Source organism: Bos grunniens, chromosome 5, assembly GCF_055505025.1.
Source record: "Bos grunniens cultivar Pamir isolate PY7600 chromosome 5, Bosgru_T2T1.0, whole genome shotgun sequence".
Classification (NCBI taxonomy): Eukaryota; Metazoa; Chordata; class Mammalia; order Artiodactyla; family Bovidae; genus Bos; species Bos grunniens.
In genome coordinates, this window is record NC_141169.1 from 121,077,431 (window position 1) to 121,105,417 (window position 27,987).

The 27,987-nt window shown below is 66.9% G+C and overlaps 1 protein-coding gene across 11 annotated transcripts; it reads right to left on the minus strand.

Annotated features, from left to right (window-relative positions):
- Nucleotides 1–126: 126 nt before the first annotated feature.
- PLXNB2 (plexin B2) lies at nt 127–27,948 on the minus strand. 11 transcript variants are annotated; one of them, XM_086403418.1, is made up of 38 exons: nt 27,828–27,948; nt 17,006–17,058; nt 12,437–13,522; nt 11,928–12,110; nt 11,704–11,832; nt 11,103–11,203; nt 10,872–10,998; nt 10,360–10,519; nt 9,698–9,812; nt 9,519–9,627; nt 9,343–9,444; nt 8,890–8,982; nt 8,409–8,490; nt 8,163–8,323; nt 7,928–8,076; nt 7,654–7,762; nt 7,375–7,511; nt 7,032–7,202; nt 6,522–6,651; nt 6,208–6,435; nt 5,903–6,079; nt 5,675–5,814; nt 5,492–5,592; nt 4,989–5,218; nt 4,718–4,899; nt 4,313–4,379; nt 3,997–4,143; nt 3,328–3,484; nt 3,093–3,193; nt 2,940–3,024; nt 2,666–2,820; nt 2,426–2,586; nt 2,201–2,348; nt 1,766–1,830; nt 1,519–1,594; nt 1,084–1,158; nt 846–984; nt 127–761 (listed from the first exon to the last, which is right to left on the minus strand). In XM_086403418.1, the coding sequence occupies exons 3-37, from the start codon at nt 13,508–13,510 to the stop codon at nt 880–882; spliced, it is 5,532 nt and encodes a 1,843-aa protein (XP_086259544.1). In that variant the 5' UTR covers nt 13,511–13,522; nt 17,006–17,058; nt 27,828–27,948; the 3' UTR covers nt 127–761; nt 846–879. The 11 variants fall into 11 exon arrangements, 10 of the variants coding, with proteins under 10 accessions (XP_086259544.1, XP_086259542.1, XP_086259539.1 ...); XM_086403416.1 differs by lacking the exon at nt 27,828–27,948 and adding an exon at nt 20,748–20,810; XM_086403413.1 differs by lacking the exon at nt 27,828–27,948 and adding an exon at nt 20,534–20,769.
- Between the last annotated feature and the right edge of the window lie 39 nt (nt 27,949–27,987).

Below are 27,987 nucleotides of genomic sequence, written 5' to 3' on the forward strand. Positions count from 1 at the left end.
GCAGGAGGCGGGCTTCTGGGGCCACAGAGAATGCATGGGAAGTGAGACCACAGGCCGATCCAGGGACATGGCAGCTGTGCAGGGACGGCAGACCGGCAGCTCCAAGAACCCAGCCAACCAGCAGAATGAAAAAAACCACTGTATTCGATTTACAATTCACAAGATTTACAAAAAGGGTTGGGGTGGTCCTGGCAGACCTGCTCCTGGCCCCCCAGACCTGGGCAGGGCCTCCAGGTCAGCCTGTCTGACAGGCTGAGACCAGGACCCCCCGTCTGCTGGGGCCCTTCTGGCCACCTGGGCCTCGACGTCTGACGTCCAGCTTGACCTTTGAGGTGGGGCCTGCAGCACGGAGTCCCCGGAGCGCCGGCACCCCGCCGGGCAGGCCCACGAGGTCATCGAGGCATCGTACCGCTTCTCTGCCTCCATCCAGGCGGGGAGGATGCACAAGGTCCGGGCACTGGGTCCCGGGGGCCGCAGGCACTCAGGCCCCGCCGCTGGAGGCCAAACCCAGGTGTCTGAGGCGGCTGCTGGTGCTCAGGGAGGGGACTGCAGCCTGACTGCCCCCAGCAGCCCAGCGTGGCACCGGGACGTAAGGCACGTTTTTTGAATCACTCAGGAGACACACTGGATGCTGGTTCTTCGAGAGGGAGCTGGTGTTGGCGGCGCCCGGCTCTATTGCTCAGGGAAAGATGCTAACGCGGCTACAAACGCTGGGGGGGTGGTCCCCCGCCACACACACTCGGAAGCACGGGGCTGCTCCTCTGCCGGAGAGAGGAGGGGTGAGTCCTGCCCGCTCGGCCCGCTCCCCCAGGGCTGCCCAGCGCCTGGCACCGCGCATCACACACCTGTGTCCCAGACCGTGATGCTGGAGGTCGGAGGTCAGAGGTCTGTGACCTTGTTCTCAAGCGCAGCCGCGATCTGCTGGAGCCGGAAGGCCAGCTGCATCTTCTGAGCGGCGGGGTCCTCTTCCAGGGCGTTGATGATCTTGGTTGGGGGAGGGGGGTGCGGGAGATGTCAGACCACAGGCCAGGGGAGGGGGCGCCCGATGAGCGCGGCCGTCCCCGGGGAGGCCGGGCCCCCTACCTCGTCGTAGTACTTCTGCGTGTACTGGTAGAGCTGGTGCAAGGCCACGAGGGTGTTCAGGGAGTCCGTGTGTGCCTGAAGGGCCGGGGCAGGGGCTGCATGACCACGGGGGCCGGAGGCTGTGCCCCAGGGGGTGGGCAGATACGAAGGACCCCCCTCTGACCCCGTCACAACACTCAGACACACAGCGTGCCAGGCACAGACAGCTTCCCATCCGTGGGGGCCCCGGGCAAGTGGGGCTGGCTCAGAGCTGTCCCCAGCGCCCCACGTGTCCCTGGCCGGCGCCTCTCTGGGTCCTGTGGGCACAATGTCACCTGCCCCCAGGGCTGTCTCCTGCCTGCCCCACATCCCCGCCTCCGTGGGGCCTTCAGGGTGGGGCAGAGGGCTAATCCCTGGGGGGTGGGGTCACCACCTGTGTCCCCTGTCCCCCCTTACCCGGGAAATCTCTGCCAGGTGTGTGTTCATGTCCTGGTCGCTGACCTGCACCATCTGTCTGATCCCCTTGTAGTAGCTGTGGGGGAGAGAGAGTTACACGGGGTGGGGGGTACTGGAAGTGGGGGGCAGTGGTTCCCAGAGGTTGGGCCCTCCTCCTGATCACAGGCACCACCCAGGAGCCCCGCTGGGTGGGCGCCAAGGGTGGGCAGGCGGGGTCTGGCCTGGCGGGCGGGTGTGCGGGACTCACTCCTCCACCATCTTCTTGTAGGTGGAGATCTCCTTGGCGTAGAGGAGCTTGTTGCTGGGAGAGTCCTGTGGGGATTGGAGCCAAGTGACACCCAGGCCAAGACACCCAGAGGAAGAAGGGTATGCGGGAGAAGGGCTCCCACAGGGTAGCTGCCCTGCCCGGCCACAGATCTGACGCTGTTTTTGTCGTTTTGTAATTTACAGTAAAACTCACTCTTTCTCGTGGAAGGGGAAGGACGACAGGGTCCCTGACTGCCAGAGGGCTGCTCCCCACAGGGTCTCCCAGCACGCCAGGGACCGGCACCTGCCTTCCTCCTGACCTCCAGCCTCCACGTGCGAACCCACACCTGAACTGACCCCTCACCCCGCCGCAGCCTGCTACCCTGACGCCCCCGGTCCAGGCCCCGCCCCCCGGGCGGCCCGCGGCAGCACGCACGCGGCTCAGCTTGTGCTCTGTGCGCGTGCAGGCGTCCATGAAGGTCTGCGCGATGACCGACAGGGAGGCGTCCACCACCTCGTGGACGTGCACGTCGAAGATGAAGTGGGGGTTCTTGAGGATGTTTACCCAGAAGCGGAGCGGTAAACTGAGGCAGAACAACAGGGCGTGAGGAGGAGCGTCAAGGAGCAGGGCAGGCGGGGTGGGGCGCGGCGGACTCCCCACCTGTTGGTCTTCCAGATGTGGATGGTGTCCTCATCCTTAATGTCATGCTTTTCTGCCTGCTCGTCCAGGAAATCGAAGAAGTACTTGACCGCCGGTGGCACCGCGTTCCCGGGCGCCAGCACGCTTTGGAAGAAGTTGTCCACGAACTGCTGCAGCGTGCCCTGTGGGGGTGCGGGGCTCAGCCGGGCGCCGAGGGGCGGGAGGGCCAGGCCTGCCGCCCACACGCCCAGCGAGGCCCACCTTGACGGACAGCAGGCGGGTCAGGTAGATCTCGGTGATGGCCTTGGTACGCTCCTTCTCCTTCACGCTGCCGCGCTTGGACTTGCCTTCGTCCACCTCGTCCGTGGGCCGCACCAGGTGCCACACCCGGTTCTCTTCCTCCAAGAGGGCGTGGCCTGTGGGAGCGGCTGTGAGGGGCGAGGACCAGAGCCCAGGGCCGGGGTCCCAGCACCGGGTGGACCCTGGCTCAGGTCCTCAGGGGCCAGAAGGGGCCAGACAAGGAGAAGGGACTCACGCTCCCCAGGCAGGTCCTGCTGGCTGTCCTCGGGCTGCTGGGAGACCCCCACCTTGGACAGGATGAGAGTGGCTCCGTCCCGGACCTGGGGAACAGGGACGTGAGGGCCTGCTCCACACCCCCCTCCACGGGCCCTCCCCGTGCCCCACTCACATTGTAGTGCATCAGCGTGTTGACGCGCCTCCACCGGCCCTCCCGCTGAGAGGTCAGGTCCAGGTCTGACAGGATCTGGGCTGTGGACCCGGGACGCCACTCTGCGGGAGGACACAGCCCAGCTCCAGGAACCCCATCCCAGCCCACCGGGCTGGCCTCCCTCTCGCCACCCCCACGCCCCCGGCCGACCCGGCTCCTCGGGGCACAGAGCCAAGCCTCCAGGGACGGGGCTTACCGAGGACCACGCTGTCGGCCTTGGGCCAGCGGGAGCAAGGCTGTGTGCGGTACACCTGGTCGATGATCTTCTCCTTGACCTGGGAGATGGTGTCACAGTTGAGGACCTTGACTGGAACTGCATCGACCCCTTCGTCCTGGACGATCACGCTCACCGTCTGCACAGAACAGAGGACCAGCTGGGGAGGGGCCCTCGCCCTCGCTCGCCCCAAACTGGAAGCAGGCTTGGGCCTCCTCCTGATGGCAGCCTCTCTGGTGGAGGAGAAGGAGCAGAGCGTCCTGAGCCCAACAGTACTCGGGGCCTCACCTTTACCTGCACTGTGGCTCAGCAGGACAGAAAACAGGGAGCTGCTCACGTGCAGCCATCACAACACACACAGGGAATCACGGGAGCACACGCCATGCACCGCCTCCCCGTACACACGGTTACCACCACACGCTCAGTGCGCTGGGCCCCACACACGCCTGCAGCAGCCTGGGAACCCAGGAGGCAGCCGGCCTGGGGTTGTGGCCCTTAGAGCCCCTCTCCAGGGATCCAGGACCCAGACCCCTCCCTGGGCAGGGGTGGGCCCAGCACAGGGGACTGGGGCTAATGTAAATCCGTGAAGGAGGCAAGTGGCATCCAGCTTCTGGTTCTGAGGCTGGCCCGGAACCAGCCCTGGGGGCTCACCAGGGGTGTGTACTCCACATCGTCCCCCAGCAGCCCTGTGTCGTTGAGGGTGTACTTGGCTTTCTTCTGCACAGCATCTACCGGCCCCTTCTCTACCTGATGCTTGATGGCCTTGAAGAGCTTGTACAGCGGCTCCCCTGCACTATCCTGGAACAAAGTAAGGTGGCTGAGCCAGGGGTGGGACTGACCACACCAGGGTGGGAAGCAGACCCATCCAGATGGAGCTGGGCCCCGGGAAGGTGGACACTGGAAGGTTCCAGCACCCCCTGGGACCTCGCCCTGCCCCCCACCCCCAGCAGAGCTGGGTGGGACCCACCTTGAGATACTGGTACAGGCAGATAGACATCCAATTAGACAGCATTCTCTCCACCACTGTCTCAGACCTGAAGGTGCAGAAAGGCTTTGTACAAGGGACCCGCTAGTGTCCTGAGGATCAGCTGGCTTCTTTAGGTACCCAGGCCAGGTACGGCAGCCCAGGCTCCATCCACGTCCCGGGTCTCCATCTCCTGCAGTGACCAATCTCCCAGGCCCCTCAGGGAGGGCATTTCATCATCCACCCCATGCGACAGTGCTGACCACACGGAGGAGCAATGCCTCCTTCTGCCCTACTCACTAGCCCTAGCTACACCTGCCGGCCAACCAGGTGCCTGGACAAGCCTGTGCGCCCCGCTGCACCCCCACCCCAGGCCCCAGAGGTGGGCCCCCGCCCTGCCCCACACACCTGCGCAGCATCAGCTTGGGGTTCTTGGCCACCACGTACTGCTCCATGAGCTCTAGGAAGAGCGTGCGCATGATATCTGTGTAGTACTCCAGCTTCCCGTGCAGAGCCACGGTCAGCAGCGACGCAAAGTAGACCTTGGCGCGGGCGGAGAATTCCCGCTGGTTCTCCAGGGTGTGGATGAACTGAAGTGCAGGCCGGTCAGAGCCCCGCCCCTCCAGGGGCCCCACCCACGCAAGCCCCGCCCCCACCCACAGCCAAAGGCCGCGCTCACATTGATGAGGAAGCACTTGCTGTTGAGCAGATTGGAGAACTGGTAGAGTGCCTGCTCCACCACCTGCCGCCGAGACTCGGGGATGTCTAGCTTGCCCGTGATCATCACGTCCTTGTCGCCGTCCTTGGAGGGCAGGAAGAAGACGCGGTCGGTATAGGTCTTGTAGTCCAACACGGGGATGCCTGCCTCGTGCACGTCGTTGGTCTGGTCCTCCATCTCAATCATCAGGTCTGCAAAGGGGTCGGGGTAAGGCACGCATGGCCGTCGCTGGCCGCCCACCCTCCTCTGACAGCCCCCCGGAGCCCCCCTCTCCCAGACCCTGCCCGGAGCCCTCCTCTCCTGGGACCCGCCCCTGAGCTCCCCTCTCCCAGGACCCCCCCCCCAGCCCTCCTCTCCTGGGACCTGCCCCCCACCCCGAGACTCCCTCTCCCAGAACCTGGCCCCTGAGCTCACCTTTCCCATGACCTGCCCCCTGAGACCCCCCTCTGCCGGGACCCGCCTACCCGTGAACTCCTTTTTGCAGCGGTCCCGCACACTTTCCTCCAGGCCCTCCAGCTGGGACTTGATCTTCTCATACTCCCGCTCTGCCTGCTGGCTCTTCCTCCTGGAGGCACAGGGAAGCTCCTGGGACCCGGCCTGGGTGGTGCCAGCTGGTGGGTGTGGCCGAGGGGTGGAGGCCGGCTCACCAGTAGCAGTAGACAGACACAGCGATGACAGCCACCATGGGCCCGATGACCAGCGGCAGGATGAGGCTAAGAGGCACGTCGCTCGCGCGCGTGTCGTACTCTACTCGGCCCAGCACCCACTCCCGTGAGCCAAACTTCACCTGCGTGGGGAGAGACTCAGCAAAGACCAGGGGGCCCGCACCAAAGACACCCCCGCACGCCCCCCAGCCCGCGCCACCCCACACGCACAATGAACTCTGGCAGGTTGTGGGCCGTGTCTCGCTTCTGCCTCCGCTTGGGAGGGGGCTGCACCTCTGGGGGCTCACAGTACAGATCGGTCTCCGTCAGCGTCTTCATGATGCAGCGCTCAGCACCCACAAAGGCTTCGGCCTCGTGAATGGTCATAGCCTTGTTCAGATTGGTGCCCTGGGGTGGGGGGTCGTCACAGTGACCAGGAGGGCATCAGGGAGGCCCCGAACAGCTCAGGCCAGGCCTTGGGCTGCTCCCTGCCCGCACCGCTCAGGACCTGCCCCCGGGGCTGTGCTGGTCCTCACCCGCGCGTGAATGAGCTTGTTGACTTGCTTCTTCACACCCCCGGTGAAGTTCTCGAAGGTGGGGTCCGCGACGTACTCAAAGGCACCAGCCTCCGTCCTAAGCAGGGCCTGGTGTCCGTCCATCCGGATGAGCGCGGTGAGGTTGTAGGCCTCAGGCTCCTCAGGGACGGCCGGGGACAGGAATACGACCTTGGAGTCATTGTAGAACACGTACTCCGTGCCCACGACCTGAGGACCAAGGCGGGACCTTTAGGCCACCTGGCACAGGGGGCCTCCAGCTCTGGCTTGTACCCATAGCGGGCACCAGGACTGACCGTCACAGAATGCAGCGGTCCGGTCTCCCGCCGCCGCCTCCAGGACTGCAAGGGCTCAGCTATGACGACCATGGCGAACCTCTGGATCAGGCTGAAACCCTGTCCTGTGACGTTGATGCTCCGGCCACCACTGGGGGACAGGGAGGAGACAGAGTGGGCACACCGGGCAAGGCGAGTGCCCTGCAAGGCTACGTCCCTGACCCCACCCACCACCATCTGGGATACACTTACAGGCCAGTGTGAGCACAGACCTGCTGCAAGGCGGAAGGTGTGCCCAGAGCACGCGACTGAGCACTGCCCTCCTGCACTGTGAGAGGGCAGGGAGGCTGTCCACTTGGGGGTCTAGGGGGAAGGGACCTGGGGGGACAGTGGGGAGTTTGGGAGGCCCCCTCTTGTCACCCAGACCAGCATCTGCCAATCCTCACGAGGGTGGAGGGCAGAGAGCGTCTGGGAAACAGCTGGACAGGGTGGGTGTGGGGGGCACCTGCTACCAAGGGGCCCCCGTCACACCTGACAAAGCTCCGCAGTGGCTCAAAGGCCCGCAGTACTGGATTCTCACGGTAGGTGAAGGTGATACCAGGGTTGGGCACTTCGGAGCCCCCATAGTAAATCTTCAGGGCCAGCTCTCCCGGAACCGCCTGGGGGCCAGTGACACACTGAAGCTGGGCCCCGAACTGTGTCCTGAGGGTATGAGAGCCAGTCAGCGTCAGCCCCACCCGGGGACCACCCCAGCCCCAGGTCAGTGGGACCACTACCCCCTCCAGGATGGACACAGGGTCATGGCCGGAGGGCCCTCACCCTGTCCCCAGGACCAGGGGAGACCAGTATTTGGCGACCTGTGGGTGACACCCACACGTTACAAGGGACGTCATTGAGGGTCACTCTCACGTCTTCCTCAGAGCCTGTGTCCAGGTGGGTGCCATTGATGGTCAGCGTGGTGCCGCCCGCCTGTGGCCCCTGCTTGGGCTCCACACTGTGGGGCTGGGGCTGCTGGAAGAGGGGCAGGGCATCTGGCTCAGGGCTGGGTGGGGACGCAGGCCCTCCGCCCAGCTCGGGCCTCCCCTGGGCCATAGCCGCCTTCAGGAGGCCCCCAGACCCTGCCCACATCTGTGCTGACCTGCCAGGCACTTACCTGGTAGGTGAACTGGGCGTGGGGAGGTGAATGGCCAAGCTTTCCGTTGATGTCCACCTCGACGCCGCCTGTACAGGGCGCCTCTGCAGCCTCGATGGTGCACACAATCCTGCATGGGTGGCAGGCAGGTGGGCACACTCTGTGGGTGTGCAAGGCCTGGGCACCCACGCACACCTGGACCACGTCTCCCCTCTCCATGGCCCCCAGTCCCCTGGCGCCCTAGGACAGGGCCTAGCCCAGCCCTGGGAGTCCAGGTCACGGGCTGCCCACTCACCGGGTGGACACGGAGTACCGTTCTGGCTCAAAGGCACAGTTTTGGCCAGCCACAGTGACCCTCTTCACGTCGTCCGCTCTGACCCCCAGGTTTGACCCAAGGATGGTGACGCGGATGCCTCCACCCAGCGGGCCGGTCTCAGGCTGGATCTGAAATTGGCAGAGCCTGGCTGTCCCAGGGGTCCCGGGGTGGCAGAGCCGGAGCTCTCCTGTGGGTGAGGGGCTGGGGGGCTCACCCTGGTGACGACGGGCGGCGGGCACTCGGAGGTGGCATTGCTGCACAGGGCCTCGTACACACAGCGGCTCCGCCCGCTGCACCACACGCAGCGGTAGGCGGGGTCAGCGGCCAGGCACAGGCTACAGTCGCTGCGGCCGAAGGAGCAGTTGTAGAGGGTCACTGCAGAGGGAGAAGCCGGCCGTCGGCAGGGCCGTCCTGCTTCCCGCGCCCGCCCGCCCGCCCAGCTGCCCGCCCGCCGGCCCACCTTGCAGCCGGCTGTCAACATTCTTGCCGGCGGACTTGACGTACAGGTGCAGGGGTAGCGTCTCGTTGGTGTCGTGGGTCAGCTAGGGGCACACGGGCACGCTGCACCCCCGGCTCCCACGAGGTCCCCGACGGCCACGACCACGTGTCCCCACACGGCGGAGGGCGATTCCCATTCCAGGGAGCCGGGGGACACAGGGACGCCCCGAGGCTGTGCCTGCCTGCCGCCTGCTTCCTCAGCAGACTGGTGTGGTGGGCCTGCCCCCCGCACCCCTCAAGCTTGTTGCTGTTCAGTTGCACAGTCGTGTCCAACTCTGTGCAACCCTGTGGGGGTCAGCACGCCAGGCCTCCCTGTCCTTCACCGCCTCCCGGAGCCCGCTCAGACCCGAGTCCATTCAGTCGGTGATGCCATCAAGCCGAGGAGGGAATTGGCCGCCTCCATGGGGTCCACCAACCCGGCCCACCCACCCAGGGAGGCGTACCTTCGGAGTCCGAAAGGAGAAGGTTCCTGGCTCCTGCGTGCTGACCAACGCCTCAAACTTGAGCAGGTCACTGCCCACAAGCAGTGGGGAGCCCTGCCAGACGGGCCAGTCAGGACACCCCGGCTGGGCCACCCCACCCCACCCTGCCCTGGGCCCCAGAGCCCGCCGCGCCACACAGCTCCCAGGCCGCTGGGGCGTCCCCGCCCAAGGAACACTTTGCCACAGCTCGGTCCCCGCATGGGCCCACCTACTGCTCCCTCCTGAGCAACACTCGCTGCCGGGCTCCTAAACCCTGAACGCTTGCGGCCCATCCAAACGCCACCGATCCTCCCAGATCTCTCTGCCTCCCCCACACGCTGGGCCTTGAGCGCTAAGCGGAGATGGTTTCCTGTCTGCAGGGGGCGGGCCCGGAGTAAGCCCCGCCCCCAGGCCCGGGCCCTGCAGCACCCCCACCTGCACCGTGTCCAGGTTCTTGCCCTGGAAGGTCACGTCCGTCTCGTGGTTCACGGGGATGACCAGCGGGCTGGGGTTCAGGAACTGGGGGCAGTCGTCCTCCTGGGGAGGGGGAGTGGTCAGGATCTGCCAGGCCACGGCTGAGCAGCTGGGCCCCCAGCGGCCCGGGCCCTCACCATGTGGGCGCCGACGACGCCGTCCTCGGGGCCGGGCGAGGCCTGCTGACACGCGTGCTCAAGCAGCGCCCACTGGCAGGTCCAGCGATTGCTGGAGCAGGAGATGCACCTGGAAGAGGGGGTGGTGAGGGGCCTGGGGGCCGCAGCGGGGGCCAGGGGTGGGCGGGGGAGCCACTCACGGCAGGTTCTCCTGCAGGCTCATGGCCTCCCGGCAGTCATAGAAGGGATACTGGTGGGAGGTCAGGAAGACGTTGCCGCGTTTGAAGTGGAGCCGGATGGTCACGGCCACATGATCTGCGGAGGGATGGCGTTGGGTGGGGCCGCGGGCAAGGCTGGCCCGTGGGGGATGGGGAGGCAGGAACCGGGCCTCCTGTGGTCCCAAGCCAGCCTTGCGTCAGTCTCCCACAGGACACCAAGTGCGGAGACCCTGGCTGGAACCGGCCCGAGGGCTCAGCCAGGCCTCCGTCAGATCCTGGCTCCGGTGTTGCGCTGCCTGGCCCCCGCCCTGAAACGCTGGCCACCTTTCTGTCCCTGTGGGCGTCAAGAGCCGTGATTCCCTGGCATCTAGGGCAGAGTGCTTGCTAGGTCCTGGCCACGTCACTGCACAGGCCCTGCCTTCACCGGTGAGCCTCTTCCACCGCCCCACGTGCTCAGGGGACAGGCTTGGCGCCGGGCCTGGCCTCCAGGGACAGCCTCACCGGTCTAAGCTGGCTGGGGCGGGGGATGGGGGCGGGGCAGGTGCCCAGCACACCCTGCTCGCATGCCGCCTGGGCAGGGTATGGCCCTGGGGTCTCGGAGGGCACCTGGGGCCAGGCTTGGCAGGCGGCAGCAGTTGCCTCACCCTGGCCAGGCGGCGTGCGGGGGAGGCTGCTCCTGCTCGGCGAGTTGCAGACCACAGCGCCCTCCTGCAGGCGTGCGGGGTGAGGCGGCGATCCTCCGAAGAGGCACAGCAGCGTGTCGTCGTCACGCAAGGCCGGGAGGGGGCTGACCGTCAGCTGCACCTGGGGAAGGGCCGTGCCGCTCGCACCAGGTCTCTTCTGCCCCAACCTGGCGAGTGGGCCTCCTCCCAGCCCGGGCCCACCCGGGGCACCTGTCCCCTGGTTTGCTCTATGGCTGCCCTCCTGAATGTGGACCCCTGCTCCCTGGAAAGCTCTCTAGAACCCAACTCCACTTCCCCTAAATGGGACCCCATTTAGGGTTGGGTCACTCCTGGGACAGGGCCTGGGTCTGTCCTGGATTCTCAGGGCACCCCAGGTCAAAGGGGACCACACAAAGGATGGAGTCCCTGTGCCCAGGCCCAGCACCACAGCCAGGAGCACGGCCCTGTGTGGGCCCCCGGCCATCCCCACTCACCTCTCCCTGGGCCTGGCGGCTCATGTTCTGCGGGTGGGCCCCGGTGACAGCCACGCAGGACTCGTTGCGACTCCACAGCCAGTGGCCGCTCTCATCTGCCCGGGGGCACTCCGCCTTCCTGGTGCAGCTGCGAGGGCGGGGGGCAGTCTTAGACTGGTGCCCATCAGTCCCCGGGCTGGGGCAGGGCTGCACCCCCAGATTCTGGGCGGGGCCGAGACCCTGGGCACTCACCGGCCCTCAACGACACACCAGCCGCAGTAGGGGTCCTGTGAGCTCTGGCAGTGAGCGCAGCTGGAGAAGCTGGCACACTCCTGCACGAGAAGCCGGAACACCTGAGGGCATCAGGGCGGCAAGCATGACTATGGCCTCCAGCCAGAGAGGACCCTCCCCAGACACCGACGCCTGGGACCATCAGCTCAACCCCACCTTTACCCGCTAAGCCTTAGGAGCCTCAACACCGATGCAAGGCTGAGCAGGGACGGCTCCGGGCAGCCCAGGAGGCTAGACCTCGCCCGGGATCAGCTGGCACCAGGTTCCAAGAAGCCAAGGAGCCCTTGGTTATGGCACCTCCCTGGTGCCTATTGCATCAGCCCCTAAGAGGCTATGGGACTTGGCCCATTTGAGCTCATAGGAGTGGCCCCTCAGCCCAGCTTGCCCTTGGGGAAGGCTTACTTGGAGCACTGATTCTCCGGTCAGATGGACCAGACAGACACAGAATAGACAGAAACAGTTTCAAAGGCGGGAAAGGTGCTCAGAGACATGGTCAGGGCCCGAGAGGAGAGCCGGCCCCTGCCACGCCGCTCGGCCCCTCTCCAGGGCCCCATGGGCCCACCTTGTCCTGGGTCATGGCGTACAGGCTGGCCAGGTCTGAGGCCAGCACCAGGTCTCTCTTGATTCTCTTGTTGATCTCCACGAGGATGGCGCCGTACTCCGTGGAGCTGCCATCCGGGGCGAAGTACACCTGCGGGCACAGGGGCAGGCGCGCAGTGAGGGCGGGGCCGTCTTGCGCACTGAGGACCCCGCCGGGAGCCACCCTGCCCCAGCCCTGGGCCTCACCTTGAGGACCCGGCCATCCGAGGTGCCCAGAAAGGCGATGGTGTGGCCGTTCTCGGTGGTCACGGTCACGGCCGTCAGGTTCAGGCCGCCACGGTGCAGCACGGCCTTGACCGAGAGGCCGTCGTGGCTGCCCAGCGGGTAGGGCAAGTGCTCCGAGCCACACAGGAAACTCTTGCTGGCACCCTGCAGACCACGGCGTCAACGCCTGCCCGAGGCCTCTCTCCCGCGATGGCCCCCAGCACTCAGGGCCGCACACATGCCCCAGAACCAGCCCGGCCACACAAGGGCCCCTGGGTGCTCACTGCTCCCACCCCCGGTGCACCCAACACCTGGGAGAAGAGGCACCCATGTGGGTGTCCACGCTGACCTGCCCGTGGAAACCCCACACACCCGTGCAGACATACACAGCCCTCACAACAGGGCGGCACGTGGACACATGTCAAGCAGGGCCACGCACAGACCCCCCCGCATGTGGCCCAAGCCCCTGTGAGGACGCTGAGGCCACGTACCGACACGTGGCCACCACACTGGATGTCGCCGTGGAAGGGCTTGTAGAAGGTGTCGCGGGCCACCTCACGTGCGCCCGTGTAGCAGGCGTCGCGGTTGGCCTCCATCCTGCGGTGGACCTCGTCCAGTGGGAACAGGCAGAGGCCGGTCCGAGGCCCCCTACCGCCCCGGCCGTCTGTGCTGAAGACGGCGTACAGCACCCCGCCGGAGCCCGGCCGGTCCAGCGAGGCTGCCAGGCAGGTGCCGAAGGCGGGGGCCTGGGCGTCGCCGGGGTCCAGGCAGCTCAGGTCCACCTCCAGGTAGGAGTAGTAGAAGGGGTCCTGTTTGCACATGCGCGCCAGCAGCGTGCGGTTCCGGGCCGGGTGTTTGTCCTGCTGGTTGAAGACAAAGAAGACGTAGGGGCCGTCCTCAAAGGCGGCCACGAACTGCTGCGTGTTGGAGGACATGTAGCCGGCCTTGTAGGTGGCGTGGTCTGTGTAGGCCTCGAAGGCCTCCCGGCCTTCGGTCCGGTCCAGCAGGCGGGTGCTCACGATGACCCCGTTGTCGTGTGGCCCGTTGCCCTTGCCCACGAACAGCAGGCGCTCACCGCCGGGGTCTGCGGCGCTCACCAGGCCCACGGTGGCCACGCTCTCGTCGTTGCTGGCCACAAAGGACTTCTCGCCGCTGCCGTCTTCGTAGAAGAGGCGCGTGGAGATGTTGCCCAGGGCGCGCAGGGCGCAGATGCCCTTGAAGAGGCTGCCGCACTCCACCAGGCGGCTCCGGGGAGGGTCCAGCAGCAGCAGCTGGTTGACGTTGTCGGTCAGCACGGCCTCGTGGCACTGGCTCACCTCGATGGGAGGCGTGCACTTCTTGTTGTCCAGGGCCGGGCCCGTGGCTGCCCGCTGCTCCAGCTGCAGGTCGGCACTCAGCTGGTAGAGCATGTTCACCGCGCCCACGTACACCATGCCCGACGCCTCGTCCACCACCAGGTGGTTTAGCTCCGTCTCGCTGCGGAAGGAGTCTAGCTTGCGGGGCCGCAGACTCGCGCTCGTGCCCGCCAGGCCCAAGAGGGCCAGGGCCCAGAGCTGCAGTGCCATTGCCCCCGCGCCCTGCGGGAAGAGAGGAGGGTCAGGGCTGCGCCAGCCTGGAGGGCCCACCCACCCTGCTCCTGACGCCCAGCCCAAGGCCCACTCCCTTCCCCGCCTTCCCGCCCCTCTGGCCAGACACACCCACTCTCAACTCCAAGGAGACCGTCTCCCAAGCCTCCTCAAGAGGACCACCCTGTGACCTAACCTCTGCCGGGCCAGGCTACCAGCGCTGCAGCTCCAGGCCTGGGTGTGGCCGGCCGCCCCCAGGACTGTGCCCTGGCCTTCGCCCCCAGGTTCCCAGAGCACCTTCAGGCCCACCTTGAGGCAACAGAGCACCTGCTGCAGAAAGTCTCCCAGGCACTCAGGTCCCATGACCCCACAGTGCGGGTGATCTGAGAGGCACCAGACACCACCCCCAGACCGCGCTCCCCACAACACAAGACCTGAGCTGACAGGCTCCGGACATGCAAACCGGGGGTCACACACCTGTTCTGTGCCTGACTCTCAGCACACTGTGTGATCTGACCATAAACAGAGGAGCTGCGGGGACTGCAGCCCGCCCTGCCTCCCTGACCCCCACCCCACCCCCCACCCCCCAGGGCCACGGCAGTCCTGTTGCCCTGCTGGGGAGACCCTCATGTCTCTGAGAGGGGGACCCCAGAGTCTGAGAGCAGTGCTCTCAGAGCACTGAGAGCGTGTGGGCAGCAGCAGGCCACGTCGGTGTGCAGGGATCTACTTGAGCACACGCCCCTGTGTGGGTATGCAGGCCCATTCCCATGTCCGTGCGCATGAGGGCTGAGCTCAGGGTTGCCAACACGCAGGCCTCTCCCGGTTTGGGGTGGCCCAGCATCTCCCCACCTTGGGGACCCTGATTACAATCTTGAGAGTCTCTGCCACCACCCCCTCAGGCTGCCCTCTCCCAACCTGTGTCCCAGCCCTCATCCCTGTACCCCTGACATCTGCCCTGAGGGTGTCCGTGCCTGGCGAGGCGTTTAGGGCAGCCCTGTCCGTGACCACAGGGCCAAGTGCAGACTGGCCCGGATGGCAGAGGTAAGGAGGGGCCCTGGCCTCCCAGACTGCCCACACCGGCCGCTGCGGCCACCTTCAACAACCACCTCCCTGGACACACTCTTATTCACTCAAGAAACGACTACTTTGGTCCTCTCCTCCAACACCCTTCCTGCTCACACCTCCTCCTCCCTGGACACACTCTTATTCACTCAAGAAACGACTACTTTGGTCCTCTCCTCCAACACCCTTCCTGCTCACACCTCCTCCAGGAGGGAGAAAGCTGTCTGCTCCGTGGCCAGGGAGAGGTCTCTCTGGGGCACTGGCTTTGGGCAAAGCTGTGTTGACTGGAAAAGTCTGGCTTCCTCTCGTGGACCTGTGACTATTACACAGAAGTAAGCGGACTTCCTTCTTTTCCTGAGCCACTAGGAACTCCCACCCCCCAGGCTGTGGCTGCTTTCCCCGCCCCCCGCCCAGCATCCCTGGGCCACTAGGAAGCCCCCGGCCAGGCTGTGGCTGGTCTCCATCCCTTTGTTCCCATCTCCACCACGTCCCGCGAGCCCCTGGAGGAGGTGTAGCCGAGAAGAACCAGGTGACAAAGCCTCCTCAGCCCAGAGCCACCGGGGGGCGCCAGTGGGTCCCGGCGAGGGAGGGGGCAGCTCGGCGGGACAGCGGTCCCCCGCGCAGGACGCCCTGCTCTGAAGCGCTCCCGCCTGGGCCTCCTGACAAGCTGCTGGGAGAGGAGCCACCCACAGGCCGGCCGGCCGGTGTCCAGCAGGGGAGATGGCAGGGACCTGGGAAGGGGGCGGAGGTGGCCCGAGAGGAGGAGGAGGGCGGGGCAGCCAGGGTGACCGCGCCGCGCGGAGAGGCTGGGGAGGACAGGGAAGATTCCGGAGGCCCGCCAGGGGCAGGGGCCCCACCAGCGCACAGTCGGCTCTGGCTCGGCGGGCCGGGGAGCCCGCGCGGGGGACAGGACGCCCCGGAGGCCCCCAGGCGTGGGGCTGGGCCACCCGCCAGTCCAGGACTGCGCGAGGCCGGACGCTCGGGAGCCTGCGGTGCTGCCCCCCAGACCCGGGGGAGGGCGGCCAGGGTGGAGGCCCCGCCCCGCCGCCCCTCCCCGCCGCCCATTGCCCCGGCCGCCCCGCCCCGCTGGCCGGCCAGTCGCGGCGTAAAGTCCGCTCGGCGGCGCTGCGCGGGCGGCGGGGCGTCCGGGGCCTCTGCTGGCGCGCCTCTCCCCCGCCCGGCCCCGCTCACCCGCGTCCCCGCGTTGCCGCCGCCGCGACCCCGGCCCAGCTCGGCTTTGGCTCCGGCTGCGGCTCCGGCCAAGGCCGGCCGCGGAATGAATGGAATGTTCCCCGAGCCCAGGGAGGGAGCGAGCGGGCGGGCGGGGGCGGGGGCGGGCCGGCCGGCGGGGGCGGAGCTGCGGCCGGAGCCGGAGCCGCCCCTGGGAGCAGGGCCCCCGGTCTCCGACGGATCCGTGCCCAGGCCCCTCTGCCCATCGGCAGACGCGCGGAGGACTTGAACCCAGAACCGACCGATCGGGCACAACGCCCACTCCCCCATAGGCTCCTCTCCCTCGGTCCCAGGAGATGGGAGGGTCAGAGAGCCTAAACCGAATGCTCTTGTCGTCCTCTGATTAGTGCCCACTTGACTGAGCCCCTGGGGCCGGGGCCCTGGGCCTGCTACACCAGACGTGCTGGGTGAGGGCACTGTGTGCCCTCACCCAGGGAACCAGATCCTGCTGCTGACTCCCAGGGGCCCAGACGTTGGGCTGTTCCCTGCCCCACCCCACCCCCAGGAGGCTGGGGCCAGACCTGGGCTCCCTGCCACCCGCAGGAGCCCTCTTGGGCAGTGGGCAGAGTGAGCCCCTCTCACAAGCCCAGGTTGTACAGTGTCACAGGAAGGGCTAGGACTCCAGGCGGCAGTTCCCTCCACTTCCTGGACAAACAAGAGCCTCAGGTGACCTGCCTGGCCAGGCCCAGGAGCAAAGGGTGACCCACCTGACCAGGAACCACGCTCAGGCCGCCGCACGGGAGGCGCCAGGCCCAGCCGGCAAAGCTCCCTGCAGCTGGTGTTCCTGGAACGGGCGCTTCCTGTTTTGAAGGCAGTCCGGGACCCCTGCTTGCTCACCGGGGCAGCGGGGATTTCCTCAGGGGCACCAGACGCCTCTTCCTGGCCGAAATCCGGAGGTGCACTTCCAAGAAGTCCACAGCTCCAGCCTGCTGCCAGCCCGGAAGCCGTCTGGACATGTGCCCCCCACTCCAGGCCCGATTCCCAGAAGGCAGCGCTGCAGTCAGTGCCCAGTGGCACTTCTGGCTCCCTGCAGAGCCCACCCTCCCACGCGATCCTGCCAGCGGCCCTCACATCAGGGCACCTGGTTTTGGGCAGACGTGCCTGCTGGGCCTGGCCAGACAAGACCTGTGGGGACACCTCGCTCTGTCACTGCGTGGCTGTGGCCCCCACTACCTTCCCCAGCTTGCGCTAGCCCCCACTCACCCAGGCTTCAGTGGTCCGGCTCAGTCTCTGCTCCAGGCCAACATTGAGGTTCTCTAAAAAGCAAAGGAGAGACGGTGGTCTCACGACAAGCTTGGCCCCTGCCTCCACATCTGGGGTGCGAGGAGCAGCCCGTGGGGCCCCAGCTGGCCTCTGCCATCCTGGCGGACTCTCAGTCTCTCCTGCCTCCTCCATCCCACCTTCAGCCCCGCCCAGACACTGGCCTCCCAGCCCCAAGCCCAGCACCCCCGTGCACACAGGTCCACTTGGTGTGTATGCCTGCATGCCCCTCCAGCCTCTGCTCAAAAAGGCAGAGAAAGGAATTCCCTGGCTGTCTAGTGGTTAGGGCTCTGCACTTTCATTGACGAGGGGCTGGGTTCAGTCCTCTGTTGGGGGAACTAAGATCCTGCAAGGTACATACATTACTTTGATTAAAACTAAAATTGTTTTCTGAAAAAACACAACTCCGCAATTCTCCTTACTAGACGTGTGATCTTGCACAAGTTACTTAACTTCTCTGAGCCTCCTTTCCCTATCTGTGAAAGCCCAGTGGTTTGTAAGAACTAAAGGATGTGGGCCTGAAAAGCCTGTCACATTGTAGCACTCAACAAGCTGCGATTGTATCCTCTCCTCCTGGATAAACACGCCTGCGTACCCGCAGGGAGGATCTGGTCAAGGATACTTCTCAGCACGGAAATATGCAACCGGAGGACCCTGAGAACCCACGGTGCTGGTGAAGATGGGTGGTCCGTGTGGACCCCGACAGAGCCCAGACCTGTTGAGGACAGCTGTGGTGCAGAATTCCAGGCCTCTCCACCCACGGGGGTTGATACAGACACACATGAGTTTAATTGAGAAGTTCTAGAAGAGGACATCCAAACTGAAAGTCCTGGTGAAGCCTTGAGGCAGGGAGGAAGGAGCTGAGACAATAAAGCAGCTTCATGTTCCACTTTTTGAAAACGTTTTTGCAAGATTATATTGAGTATGCACATGCTACTGGTCTACTGAATCCCGCCCCACCGTGGCCACTGACCACTGGCTCCCTGTCTGGCTCGCCAGCAGCATGCCCCCGGGCACCTCATTCCTGTGCCAGACAGCCCCCAAATGTGGCGACCAACACTGTGAGGAGGGCCCAGGGCTGGAAAGACCCCCAGCAGGTCTGAGGGAGACCAGTAGGGGCAAGGCCTGCGGGTGGGGGGCGCCATACCTACACACGCGGGGCAGGAAATCCCGCTGGCGTCCTCAGCCCCCAGCTAAGCAGGGAAGGGTTAACCAGAAACAGCTCAAGGCTCCAGGTGTGGGGGTGAAGGTGCCTAGGCAGCCTTTGTGAAAAGGGCAAAGGCCACTCCACAGGCAAAGTCAAGGCCAAACCAAAGGGCGTCCGGACGGTGGAGCCTAAGAGAGGGCCTGGCCGGGCCTGGCCTCGAGGCTGCGGGGTCCACAGCCCTGGGGCCGGAGCATGCAGGCCTGCCCCTAAAGGGACAGGCCTCCATGTGCCCCCGGCCTGCTCCCTCTGCCTGGCATGGCCGAGTCCCCAGCCCCAGCCCTCCACCTGCCCAGGTCCCGGGGAGGGGGCGCTGCATGTGTGCTGGAGGCTAGGCCAAGGGAGACTAGCCTCTTCCAAGGGACCCGCTGCTTCTAAGCCCACACACCCAGCCACAGCCTCACCTGAGGGACCTGCACCAAGGGATCCGCTGAGAGGGACCCCCTCGCAGACTCTCCTGGAGGTGGTCCTCAGATCTCTCCTCCCGACAGCAGGTGCCCCCAGCCCACATTTCCTTCAGAAGGACCTGGACACCTCCCTTTCGCTCGGCCCCCAGCTGCCCCATCATGTCCACCCTGCCTCCAACTGACAGCTCCACTCATTCCTGCCATCTCAGATGAAGGCCCCTCTGCTGAACGCCCACAGGTCCGAGGCCCTGGGTGACCCCCGCCACAACCACACACACCCAATGCCGCTGCCGAGTCCCTTTCGACCCAGGGTTATATGGGCTATGGACAAAGTTACCCCGTGACTCAGTTTCCCTGTGAGGCGCACGGGGGTAATGACAGTGCCAACCCGAGTGTGAGGCTGGGAGGTGTAAGTGAATCTGTGCCTGGAGGAGGGACTCAGGGTGACACCATGATGCCAGTGTGCCTCTGCTTTTGCCGTCCCCCTGGAAAACGCCTACCCACTCCCCCAGAAGCCGGAGACAGCAAGCCTGACCCAGCCCTGCAGGACCGTCTCTCACCCACCATGGCCCACGGTCTCATGATGGGCCGTGATGATGGGCCGGTGAGCGCCCCTCGGTCTCAGACCTGTGATCCAGGACGGGCGTGACACATGGCAGAGGAGGCTGGGCGTGCACGTGCCCCCAGGGCTGGTCCCCAAGCCCCCCGCACTCAGCGGGTGTTCCCCAGCCTGAGCACCGGAGGGGACAAGGCCTCTCCTCACACACCCACCGCCCGGGGAGCAGAGGAGCCCGGGGAGCAGAGGAGCCGCGCCCAGTGGGCCCCCCGAGGCTCCCTCCTTCGATTCCTTTCTCTTAAGCAGCAGCCTCACCCCCTGCTCCCCCGCCAGGAAAAGGCAAACAGGAGATGCCCACTGGGCAGGGCAGGGATCCAACCCCAGGCTAGGGCCCCTTGCAGCCCTGGCCCCCAGGAGGAGAGCCCTGGGGCGCAGACTGGCCCTTCCTGTCACTATCTTCAAGCAAAACTGACGCAGCGACGTCTCAGCGCTGAGGTTGCAACGCAAAGCAGCCAGATCTGCGGCGGTGGGGGGAGGGGGGGGCGGGGCGGTGGCGGGCGGGGCGGGGATGGGGGCTGGCCCTTGGCAGCCAGTGGGCTCGGGCAGGGGACCCAGGCTCGGCCGACACGGAGAGGGGCCGTTCAGACAGAGATTCAGGCCCAGGTGGGAACACTCCGAAATGGTGGGGGCGGGGGGCAGCCTTAGCACCGCGCGGCGGGCACTCGGGACCCCCAGGACCGAGGGGGTGGAGGAATCAACCCCTGGCGGAGAGCTCGGGGCCGTGAGTCACTCCCCCGACCCTAGGCCGGGAGTAGCTAGGGCTGCGGTCCGGCCCGGAGCGCCGCCCCTCCCCCGCCGGGCAGCTGGCGGCGGGAGACCCGCCTGCGCTCCGCTCCTGCGACGAAAATGCAAATCTGCAATTAGCCCGGAGCGCGAAACAAATCAGAGGAAACAAAACCGGCGCTCCGCCGGCAAATCGGAGCCTCCGCTGTTTTCAAAACAAGAGCGGGGAGTGGGCGCGCTAGGGAGGGTAGTGTCGCGGCACCCGGGCCAGGGAGAGAGGAGTCCCGGCGGGCCCGTCGCGCGCCCCGGGGCCCGGGTCAGAGTTCAGTCGGGGAGGCGGGGCGCGGCCCCGATGGGGAGGGGCTGCCCGGCCTCGCAACCCCAGGCGGCCCGGAGCCCGCGCGGCGCCCGCGGACCACCCCTCCCGAGGCCCCGCCTGCACCCCGCGCCCCCGGGGCCGCGCTTGGGCCTCTGACTGGGTTCCCCGGGGCCCCTGGGCGCGCGGTCGCGGGGAGACTGACCTCCAGTCGCGATGACGGTGGCGGCGGCCACGTGGTCCCAGGGACCGGTCCCCAGGGAGCCTGGCGGGAGTCAGGCTGTCTTCCGCCGGCCAGGGCGCGGTGCGCAGCCCCGCCGGCTCCAGGCCCAGGCCCCCGCGCTCCGTGGTCCTCCAGTTACCCACTGCGGCCCCAGTGCCGCCTGCGTGACACCCCACCCCACCCCAACCAGACTCACCGGGCAAAGGCCGAGCGATGGGCAGACACCTCCGAGCGGGGGCGGGCCGGGGCGGGCCGGGGCGGGCCGGGACCTGGCTGACGTCTAGCTGGAGCCTTGCGTCAGCGCCGGGAAAGCCTCCCGAGGGACCCTCCCAGGTGTAGGGTGTCACCTCCCCCTCCCCACCCGCCCGGCTCCCAGCCGCTCCTCTCCTCCCAGCTGGGGCTGAGGGAGACTGGGCAGCCTCCCCTGCAGCTGGGGCTCTGGGGCCCAGCAGGAAAGTTACCCCTGCCCTGTGGCCAGAGATCAAAGGCCCAAGACCCAAAGCCAAGGTGAGGAGGTGCAGAGAAGCCCCAGGGCTCTCCCTGCTGCCTGCCTAGGGGGTCTCCTGGCCCGCTCCCCTCGACCCTGTGGGCCTTCCCCACTCCAGCTACCTCAGAGCACCCCTCCGCCTTCATCTGAGGTCACCCTCACTGGGGTCTTGTGTCCCGCCCTGACCTTCAGGCACCTCTGCAGCTCCCTGGGCCTTTGCAGCTGCCCCGGGCTGATCCCATGCTGTTGGCCACGGGCCCCAGTCACTGCCTCACCCAGCGACCAACCGCCTGACCCTGACCCTGTGGAGAGAAGGCTTAGGGGAACATCGTTTCAATGAATTGTTATTCAAGAATACAAGCCGGGCCCTGCCAGCAGCCCATAGCCTCCTGGGCCTTCCAGGCCCTCGGGGCAGAAGGTGGGGTTTAGTGGGGCCTGGCGCCCACGGGCTCCACTGTGCTGCTCGGCCTGCCCTCCTGAGTGCCAGCCGCCCGTGCCCCACCTGGACTCGGTTGGGCCCTGATTCCCCCTCAGGCTTGCCCACATCCCTCGTCTGCAGAACCGCGCCCCCCGGAACACCTTGCAGCTTAATGCCTCTGTCAGTTTCCCTGTGCTCAAGGGGACCCCCAGATGGGCCCGCCGACCTGCCCCATCTGCTCATCCCGAAGCCCCCAAATGCTTGCTGTGTGCTGGGGACATGGGGACAAGCCTTCCCGCCCCAGGGTCAGGAGGCCCCGCGGCGCTCCCAGCAGCTGGCCGGCCCTGGCCCACAGTGGCCTCAGGCCACACCTGGTGCACAGATGCGTGGCGCTGGCACTCGGGTGAGGGTAGACACCCCCAGAGACCCCCTGCCTGTGGGCAGCCGGTCAGGGCCGGGCTGAGAGGGACAGGAAGACACACTGAGGCATAAGAGGCACAGTGTGGGCTGGGCTAGCTGGCGGAGGGAGGGCACTCCAGGGCCTCTGCGCGCAGAGTCAGGGAGGCCCAGCCGCCCCGGCTCCCGAGGGGCTCCTACATGAGGCGCTGCACCCCTGTCCCCCCAGCAAGCAGGGAGGCTGGAGCCGTGCAGAGGGCGCGGGGCCAGCCGCGGCAGGCATGGCCACTGGCTCTGATGTCTGATGCCCACCCCTTTCCAGGCTGGCCCCCGCAGCTGGTGGGGTGCTGCTGGCCGGGCTGCCTGAGGCTCACGGCGGCTGCAGCTGGCCCAGGCCCAGGCCCGGCCTGGGGCCCCTTCCCAGGGGCGGGAGCAAGGCTTGGGGCGGGTGGGTGAGGGCCCAGTGAGCAAGGAGCAGGCAAGGCCTGTAATCTGCCTGTCAGTCCGTCAGCGCCGTGGCGGCCGCCCCAACCCCGCCTCCTACATCACAGCCGAACCCCACAATTAGCCTGGGGCACTGCGCCAGGCCAGCGTGCCAGCCACCCCACACACACCCGTGAGCACACTCGAGCAGGCGCACATCTGGGATGCCTCGGGGGTCCCTGCCTCGGGGGTCCTGCCCCTCCGCCCACGGTGTTTGCGGGACGAAGAGCCCCAGACCCGACCATTTGGGCTGGGGGCGTCTCAGGCAGCCCCAGCTCAGCGTTGGCCCAGGGCACCCAGAAGGGCAGAGAGGCCTGGAGTGGACCCCGGGCACCCTGCGTGGGAAGGGGGGGCTGGGCCCTCCGCGCTGGCTGCAGGGGCCGCAGGGGCGGGGCCTCATAGGGCTGGGAGGATCTGGAGTCCAGCTGTGGCAGGGTAGTGGGTGGGCTCAGGGTCAGGCTCTGGGAGGGCAGAGGCACCGGGAGTTTCCAGCAAGGAAACGCCCCAGCTCAGGCTGAGGCTGGGTGCCGAGGGGGGACTCTGCAGGTGCCAGGGGGCAGTGGGGCGGCCAGGACTTGGGGGGACACCCGGCCTCCCTGTGATGGCACGCCCTGGAAGTGGCCCCCAGCCCCTGGGGCCAGGCCCCGCACCCACCCCAGCTCAGGGCTGGCTCGGTTCAGCCCAGAGCTGCCTGCCACCCACGGGCCGGGGCCGAGGGTCTCTGCAGGAAGCATTGCCAGTCTCCCCCTCTGGCTCCTCCTTGGCCTCCTGTCTCTCATCCTGACCTCCCTCCCTGGGTCCTGAGATGGCCACGGTGGCCCCCAGATCTGGCCTGATGCCAGGACAGGGGAGATCTAGCCCCTCACGTCCCCTGGCCAGCCTGGGGAAAGACTCGAAGGCTGAGGAGGGAGCTGGGGGCCATGCAGGGGCCTCACTGCAACCACCTGCCCTCGCCCAGGGAGGCTTGGAGACTGCTTCTCCCACCGTGGGGTGTGCGCAGAGCAGTGGCCACCTTCCTGGGGCGGGCACTGGCCTCCCACAGCAGTGTCCTGGGCCCGGCCCTTCTGCAAAGCAAGCCCGGCTCTGAAAAAGCCTGGGGAGGGGTGGGGGCAGGACCCCATGCTCAGGCCTGGAGCCCGCAGCGCTTAGTGGTCTGGGAACTCACCCTCGGGGCCCGGCCAGCCCCTCCCAGCGCCCCCATCTCACAGCTCCTCCTCCAGGACGGTCCCTCAGGCCCCAGCTATCAGGGCTGCTCCGGGGCGCCTCTGGCACCCAAGGACCCAGGCTGCAGGTCTGGCTGAGACCGCAGCCCTCTGGAGCCCTCTCAGCCTTCAGTGGCCAGCTTGGGACTGGGCAGGGGGCCTGGAGGGAGCTGAAGGGGCCCCACGGCCAAGCCCCCATCAGGGCCCATGCCCTGCGAGGCAGCAGCCTGGCCCAGACCCGGGCAGAAGGCCGGTGGCCGGAACTGTTCCTGCCTTGGGGGCAGAGGCCCCTGCCCAGACGCTGTGTTGACACAGGTGGCCCTCTGCAGAGCTGACCTCAAGCCTCTTTCCTCTTTCTTCCTCTTCCTGAGCAGGGGCTTCAGACGGCCCCGCATCAGGCACAGAGATCTGAGCTCGGCACAGCGCCCCTCCTCCCGCACCCGCAGGGGCACCGCTGGCCACCTGCGCCGAGCAGCCGTGTCTCCACGCCGGGAAGAATCAAGTCCAGGGCAGGGCTGATGCCAGCACAAGGGCCAGAACCCGGGCGACACCCAAAGGCCGCACTCGCTACCCGCGTGCCCAGGCCCGGACTCATCTGGCACCAGGATGCGCCCCGTTTTAGAGGTCTCGTGATCTCAGGGGCTGAGGACGTGGGCCCCAGGCCGAGCCCTCTCCCAGGTGCCCCGCCTCACCCCAGGACAGCACCTCCTCTGCCCAGCGCGGCCAGCCCACAGGGTGGAGAGTTGCCAGTGATGGGGGAGCCGGTCTCTGAGTGAGGCCCCACGGAGCTGCAGAGGGGCGCCAGAGAGGCCCAGAGGGCAGGAAACAGGACCCCAGTGCCAGGGGAGGGGGGCAGCCCTGGGCTCCTCCCCGGGACCAGAGGGGCAGACCTGCAGGTATGCCCACGGTCACTCCGGGCTCCACCTGAGGGTCTGGGTCCAGCTACTGTCATGGGCGTGTGAACACCAAGGAAGCAAACCGAGTCAGGACGCACTGGGGTCGGCACTGCAGGCAGGACACAGGCCCTGCCCCGCCCTTCACACGAGCAGCTGTGCCCTGGTCTGGCTGGGGGGCCCAGGAGAGGGCAGGGCTCCTGCCTGGTCAGCTGAGGGACCGAGGTCCTCAAAGCCTCAGGGACAGAGGGAAGCAGAAACCCACGTGAGGATATGAAACCAGGGAAGGGAAAAACCACGAAGGGGCCACATGCGGCAGAGGGAGAAGAGGGAAACGGAGTGCCCCCCCCGGCCCTCCGCAGCCCGGTGTCCCCCACCAATTACGGGTCACCAGCAGCCCAGTCCGTCCTATAATTCGAGACCAAAGACATTTAAAGGCCCCAAACACAAATAGCCATTAGCCTCAGGGGGAGGGACTCGTCCAACCCCCACAAGAACTAGAGACTGGCCCCTGTGAAACTGCACCCACCTCAGCGAGCGGGGTCGAGGCTGGAAGACCAGCCCGGTTCGGCTTTCGACAGGTGTGATCGCTCCTCTCCTCCCCTGACTGCTTCCCACACCCTTGTCTAGAGCAAGTTCTGGACACAAGAGGGTCTCAGCAGAGAGGAAAACCCTATCCCCCCACCCAGGAAGCCAAGGCAGGAGGCTGTGCCTGTTGCTGCAGCAAAAAGGCCTGAGACCTGACGTGAGTGAGGACTTCCTGATCACAGGACAGCCCCGGAACAGAGTGCCTGGCATCGCAGCGCGGATCTGCCCGGACCAGACCAGGGGCCACGTGGGGAGGCGCCGAAGCCACAGCCGGTCCCACGCCCAGCATCCCCAGGCACCACCAGCTCGGCCCCCGCAATGTGAGACCAAGCCAGGGAAGAGAGCACCACGCTCTGGGAATGGCCCAGGTCCCGGGACAGCTCACGGCCTGTAACCAAGCTGTCCCGGGGGCAGAGGGGCATATGCCATACGGAACCGCCCCAGGCTGCCGCCACCACCCCCCTCCCCAGCCTTCCAATCCAATCTCTTCTGCTCCACTCGCCTGGGCTGCGGCCAGGCCCCTGGGCTGCAGCCCTCCAGCCCAGCTGCTCACTCTGCCTCCCAGTGCAGACTCTCCAGGGGCCGCTGGGGGTGCGGCTGCAGGCAAGCCCGCAGGGACCCCACAGGCCACGTGACGGGTAGCAGCCCAGACAGCTCCTGGCAGGGCCCCTCCCGTGGGGGACCCCTCACAGGTGGGACAGACTGACAGGTGGGGAAGTGGAGGCAGGGGCCGGGCGCTCGGAGGGGCTTCAGGCAAGGGTGCCTCTGTCAGTGGGCCAATCAGGAGGCGGGAGAATGGTCAGAGATTCGGCCCCGGGGAACCCCAGCGCCTCACCCACTCCAGGCAGCCCAGGTCACACCCCTGCCTGCCCCGCCACCCCGGGACACACTGCACGACCGCCAGGTGTGAGTAACAAGCCCAAGGTGTGTCCCTGAACCCAGCGCGGGAGGCAGCCTCACAGGGCCTGGGGCCATGGTGCTGAGCCCTCCAGAGGTGAAGGGGGGTCTCCTGGCGGGGTGGCTGCCCTGGGGCCGAGACCAGAGGTCCGCGATCTCTCCTGGCCCACGGCCTCCCCCAGAGAACTCGGGCGCACCCCAGGCTGGCTCGGCGGGCCTGCTGGGGCGTTCTCCCGGCCCGGGTGACGCAGCCCCTCCCACCCCGCCCCCGACCGGCGGAGCAGCCGCGGAAGGTGCTGGAGCTGCCCGGACTTGCCTGTCCCTCCCTCCTGGGGCTCTCAACCCACGGCCCCGGAAGTGGATCTCTCTCCCACGGCTGCAGCCTCCCCCTTGGGTGGCTGGACACGGCTGGATAATCCAAAATAATTCCTTCTTGGCAGGCAGCCGGCGGGGGAGGGGGGACTTGAATTCCAAACCCTTGTTTTTCTCTGCAACTTCACTCCTCTCTTGGGGCAAGGAGCCCTGGGCCAGACCTCAAGCCTCCCCCCACAGTCGGACGAAGGTGGGCCACCAATAGGTGTGCTGGGAAGAGGTGACAAGCTCAGATGTGCTGAAAGCACCTGCTTGTTTTCAGTCTTCTCCAGGAATTCCTAAAAGCTGACACGCCACAAAACATACTTAACGGCTTGGCCAGGCTGATGCTGACCGTGCCCTCCGAGGGACCCTCGCCTCAGAACAGAGGACCGACAGCCCCTGCCCCAGCTGTCCAACTCTGGGGCTCCGCGCTCTATGCCAGGGTGATGTCCAGATATGGGGTCGGGCTGAGCCCCCACCTCTGGGGGCCTTGTTCTCCCGTCTCCACTGGGCCCAGCCTGGACGTGTTGGGGGGCGCAGGGGGTGAGGTTAAGCATGAAAGGGGTTCCCTAGGGCAGGCTCAGGCCCAGAGGGCCCTCCAAGGTTCAGAACGTTCCACTGGCTTTGAGGTCGAGCTTCACCCCCAGTCCTGACCCCCCACCACAGCCCCAGAGCCCATCGAGACCCCTTCCTTTCTCCAAGTTGGCTGGGAAGAGGAGCCTAGTGACGTGGCAGGAAGCTCTGAAGCCCTTGAGCCCAAGGACCCTCCTCAAATCTTACAAGCAACCTGAGCACAGAATGGTGGGAAAGGCCCATCTAGGAGGGCTTCCCGCAGGCGGAGGCACACAGAGGGGCAGGGTCCGGGCAGCGTACAGAGACTTTCTGGGTCCCAGAGTGTCCACCCAAACATCAGACAACACCGGAACCGCGGGAGCCGGCGGCGCAGTGAAGCAGCCGGGCCGCCAGGACTCGCCCGGTGCCAGGCCGTCCTCCTCCCAACACGGAACCTGCACCCGCCTTCCACCCAGGCAGGTGCAGGCAGGGGCGCCCAGGGGTGGCCTGGCTCATTCCCTCCTCACCAGGCCCGGGGGTGTGGGAGCCGCTAAGGTCTGACCGCGGGCCCAGCCCCTCGGGAGACCTCCGGCTCAGCCACCCCGGAACGAGACTGGGTGGGCGCGGGCCTGGGACTCTTGCACGGTTAGGGCCGACCTCCGCCCTGTGCACGGATCTCGGTGGCCAGAGGGCTGGGGGGCAAGAGCACGGAGGGTCGGGAACCACAGCGGCTCCGGAGGGGCGCGGCGCCCCACTTGCGACCCTCGGCCCGGCCACCGCCGGCGCCGCGGGCCTCGCCCACCGCCTGGAAGAGCGCGAGGCGGGAGGGGCCCTGCCCCGGCTGCCCGGACGGAACGACAGCGGCCGAGGCCCGGGTCGCCCTCTGCGGGGCGGCAGCCTCCCGGGTCCCCGCGTCCCGAGCGCCGCATGCCACGGCCAAGCGGCGCTGACGATGAAGCCCGCCCCCGGCCCGGCCGTCCGCGAGAGCGGGGCCCCGTCCCGGTACCTGCTCGTTTGCTGCGGAGGCTCGATGGCGCCCGGGCCGCGATCGGCGCAGCGCTGTGGCCCGCGCGGCTGCCATGGAGACGGGCCTTTGTGTGGCCAAGGAGGGGCCGGAGCGCGCGGGAGCAGCGGCCCCGCCCCCGGCGGGGGAGGGGGAGGGGAGG

Coding starts and splice junctions, on each gene's coding strand:
- PLXNB2 (XM_086403418.1), bottom strand. CDS start 13,510: ATGGCACTGCAGCTCTGGGCCCTGGCCCTCTTGGGCCTGGCGGGCACG. Junction 5,593..5,674: donor GTGTCTGTCTACTGCTACTG/GTGAGCCGGCCT, acceptor CTGTGCCTCCAG/GAGGAAGAGCCAGCAGGCAG. Junction 3,025..3,092: donor ACACGCTGATGCACTACAAT/GTGAGTGGGGCA, acceptor CCTGTTCCCCAG/GTCCGGGACGGAGCCACTCT.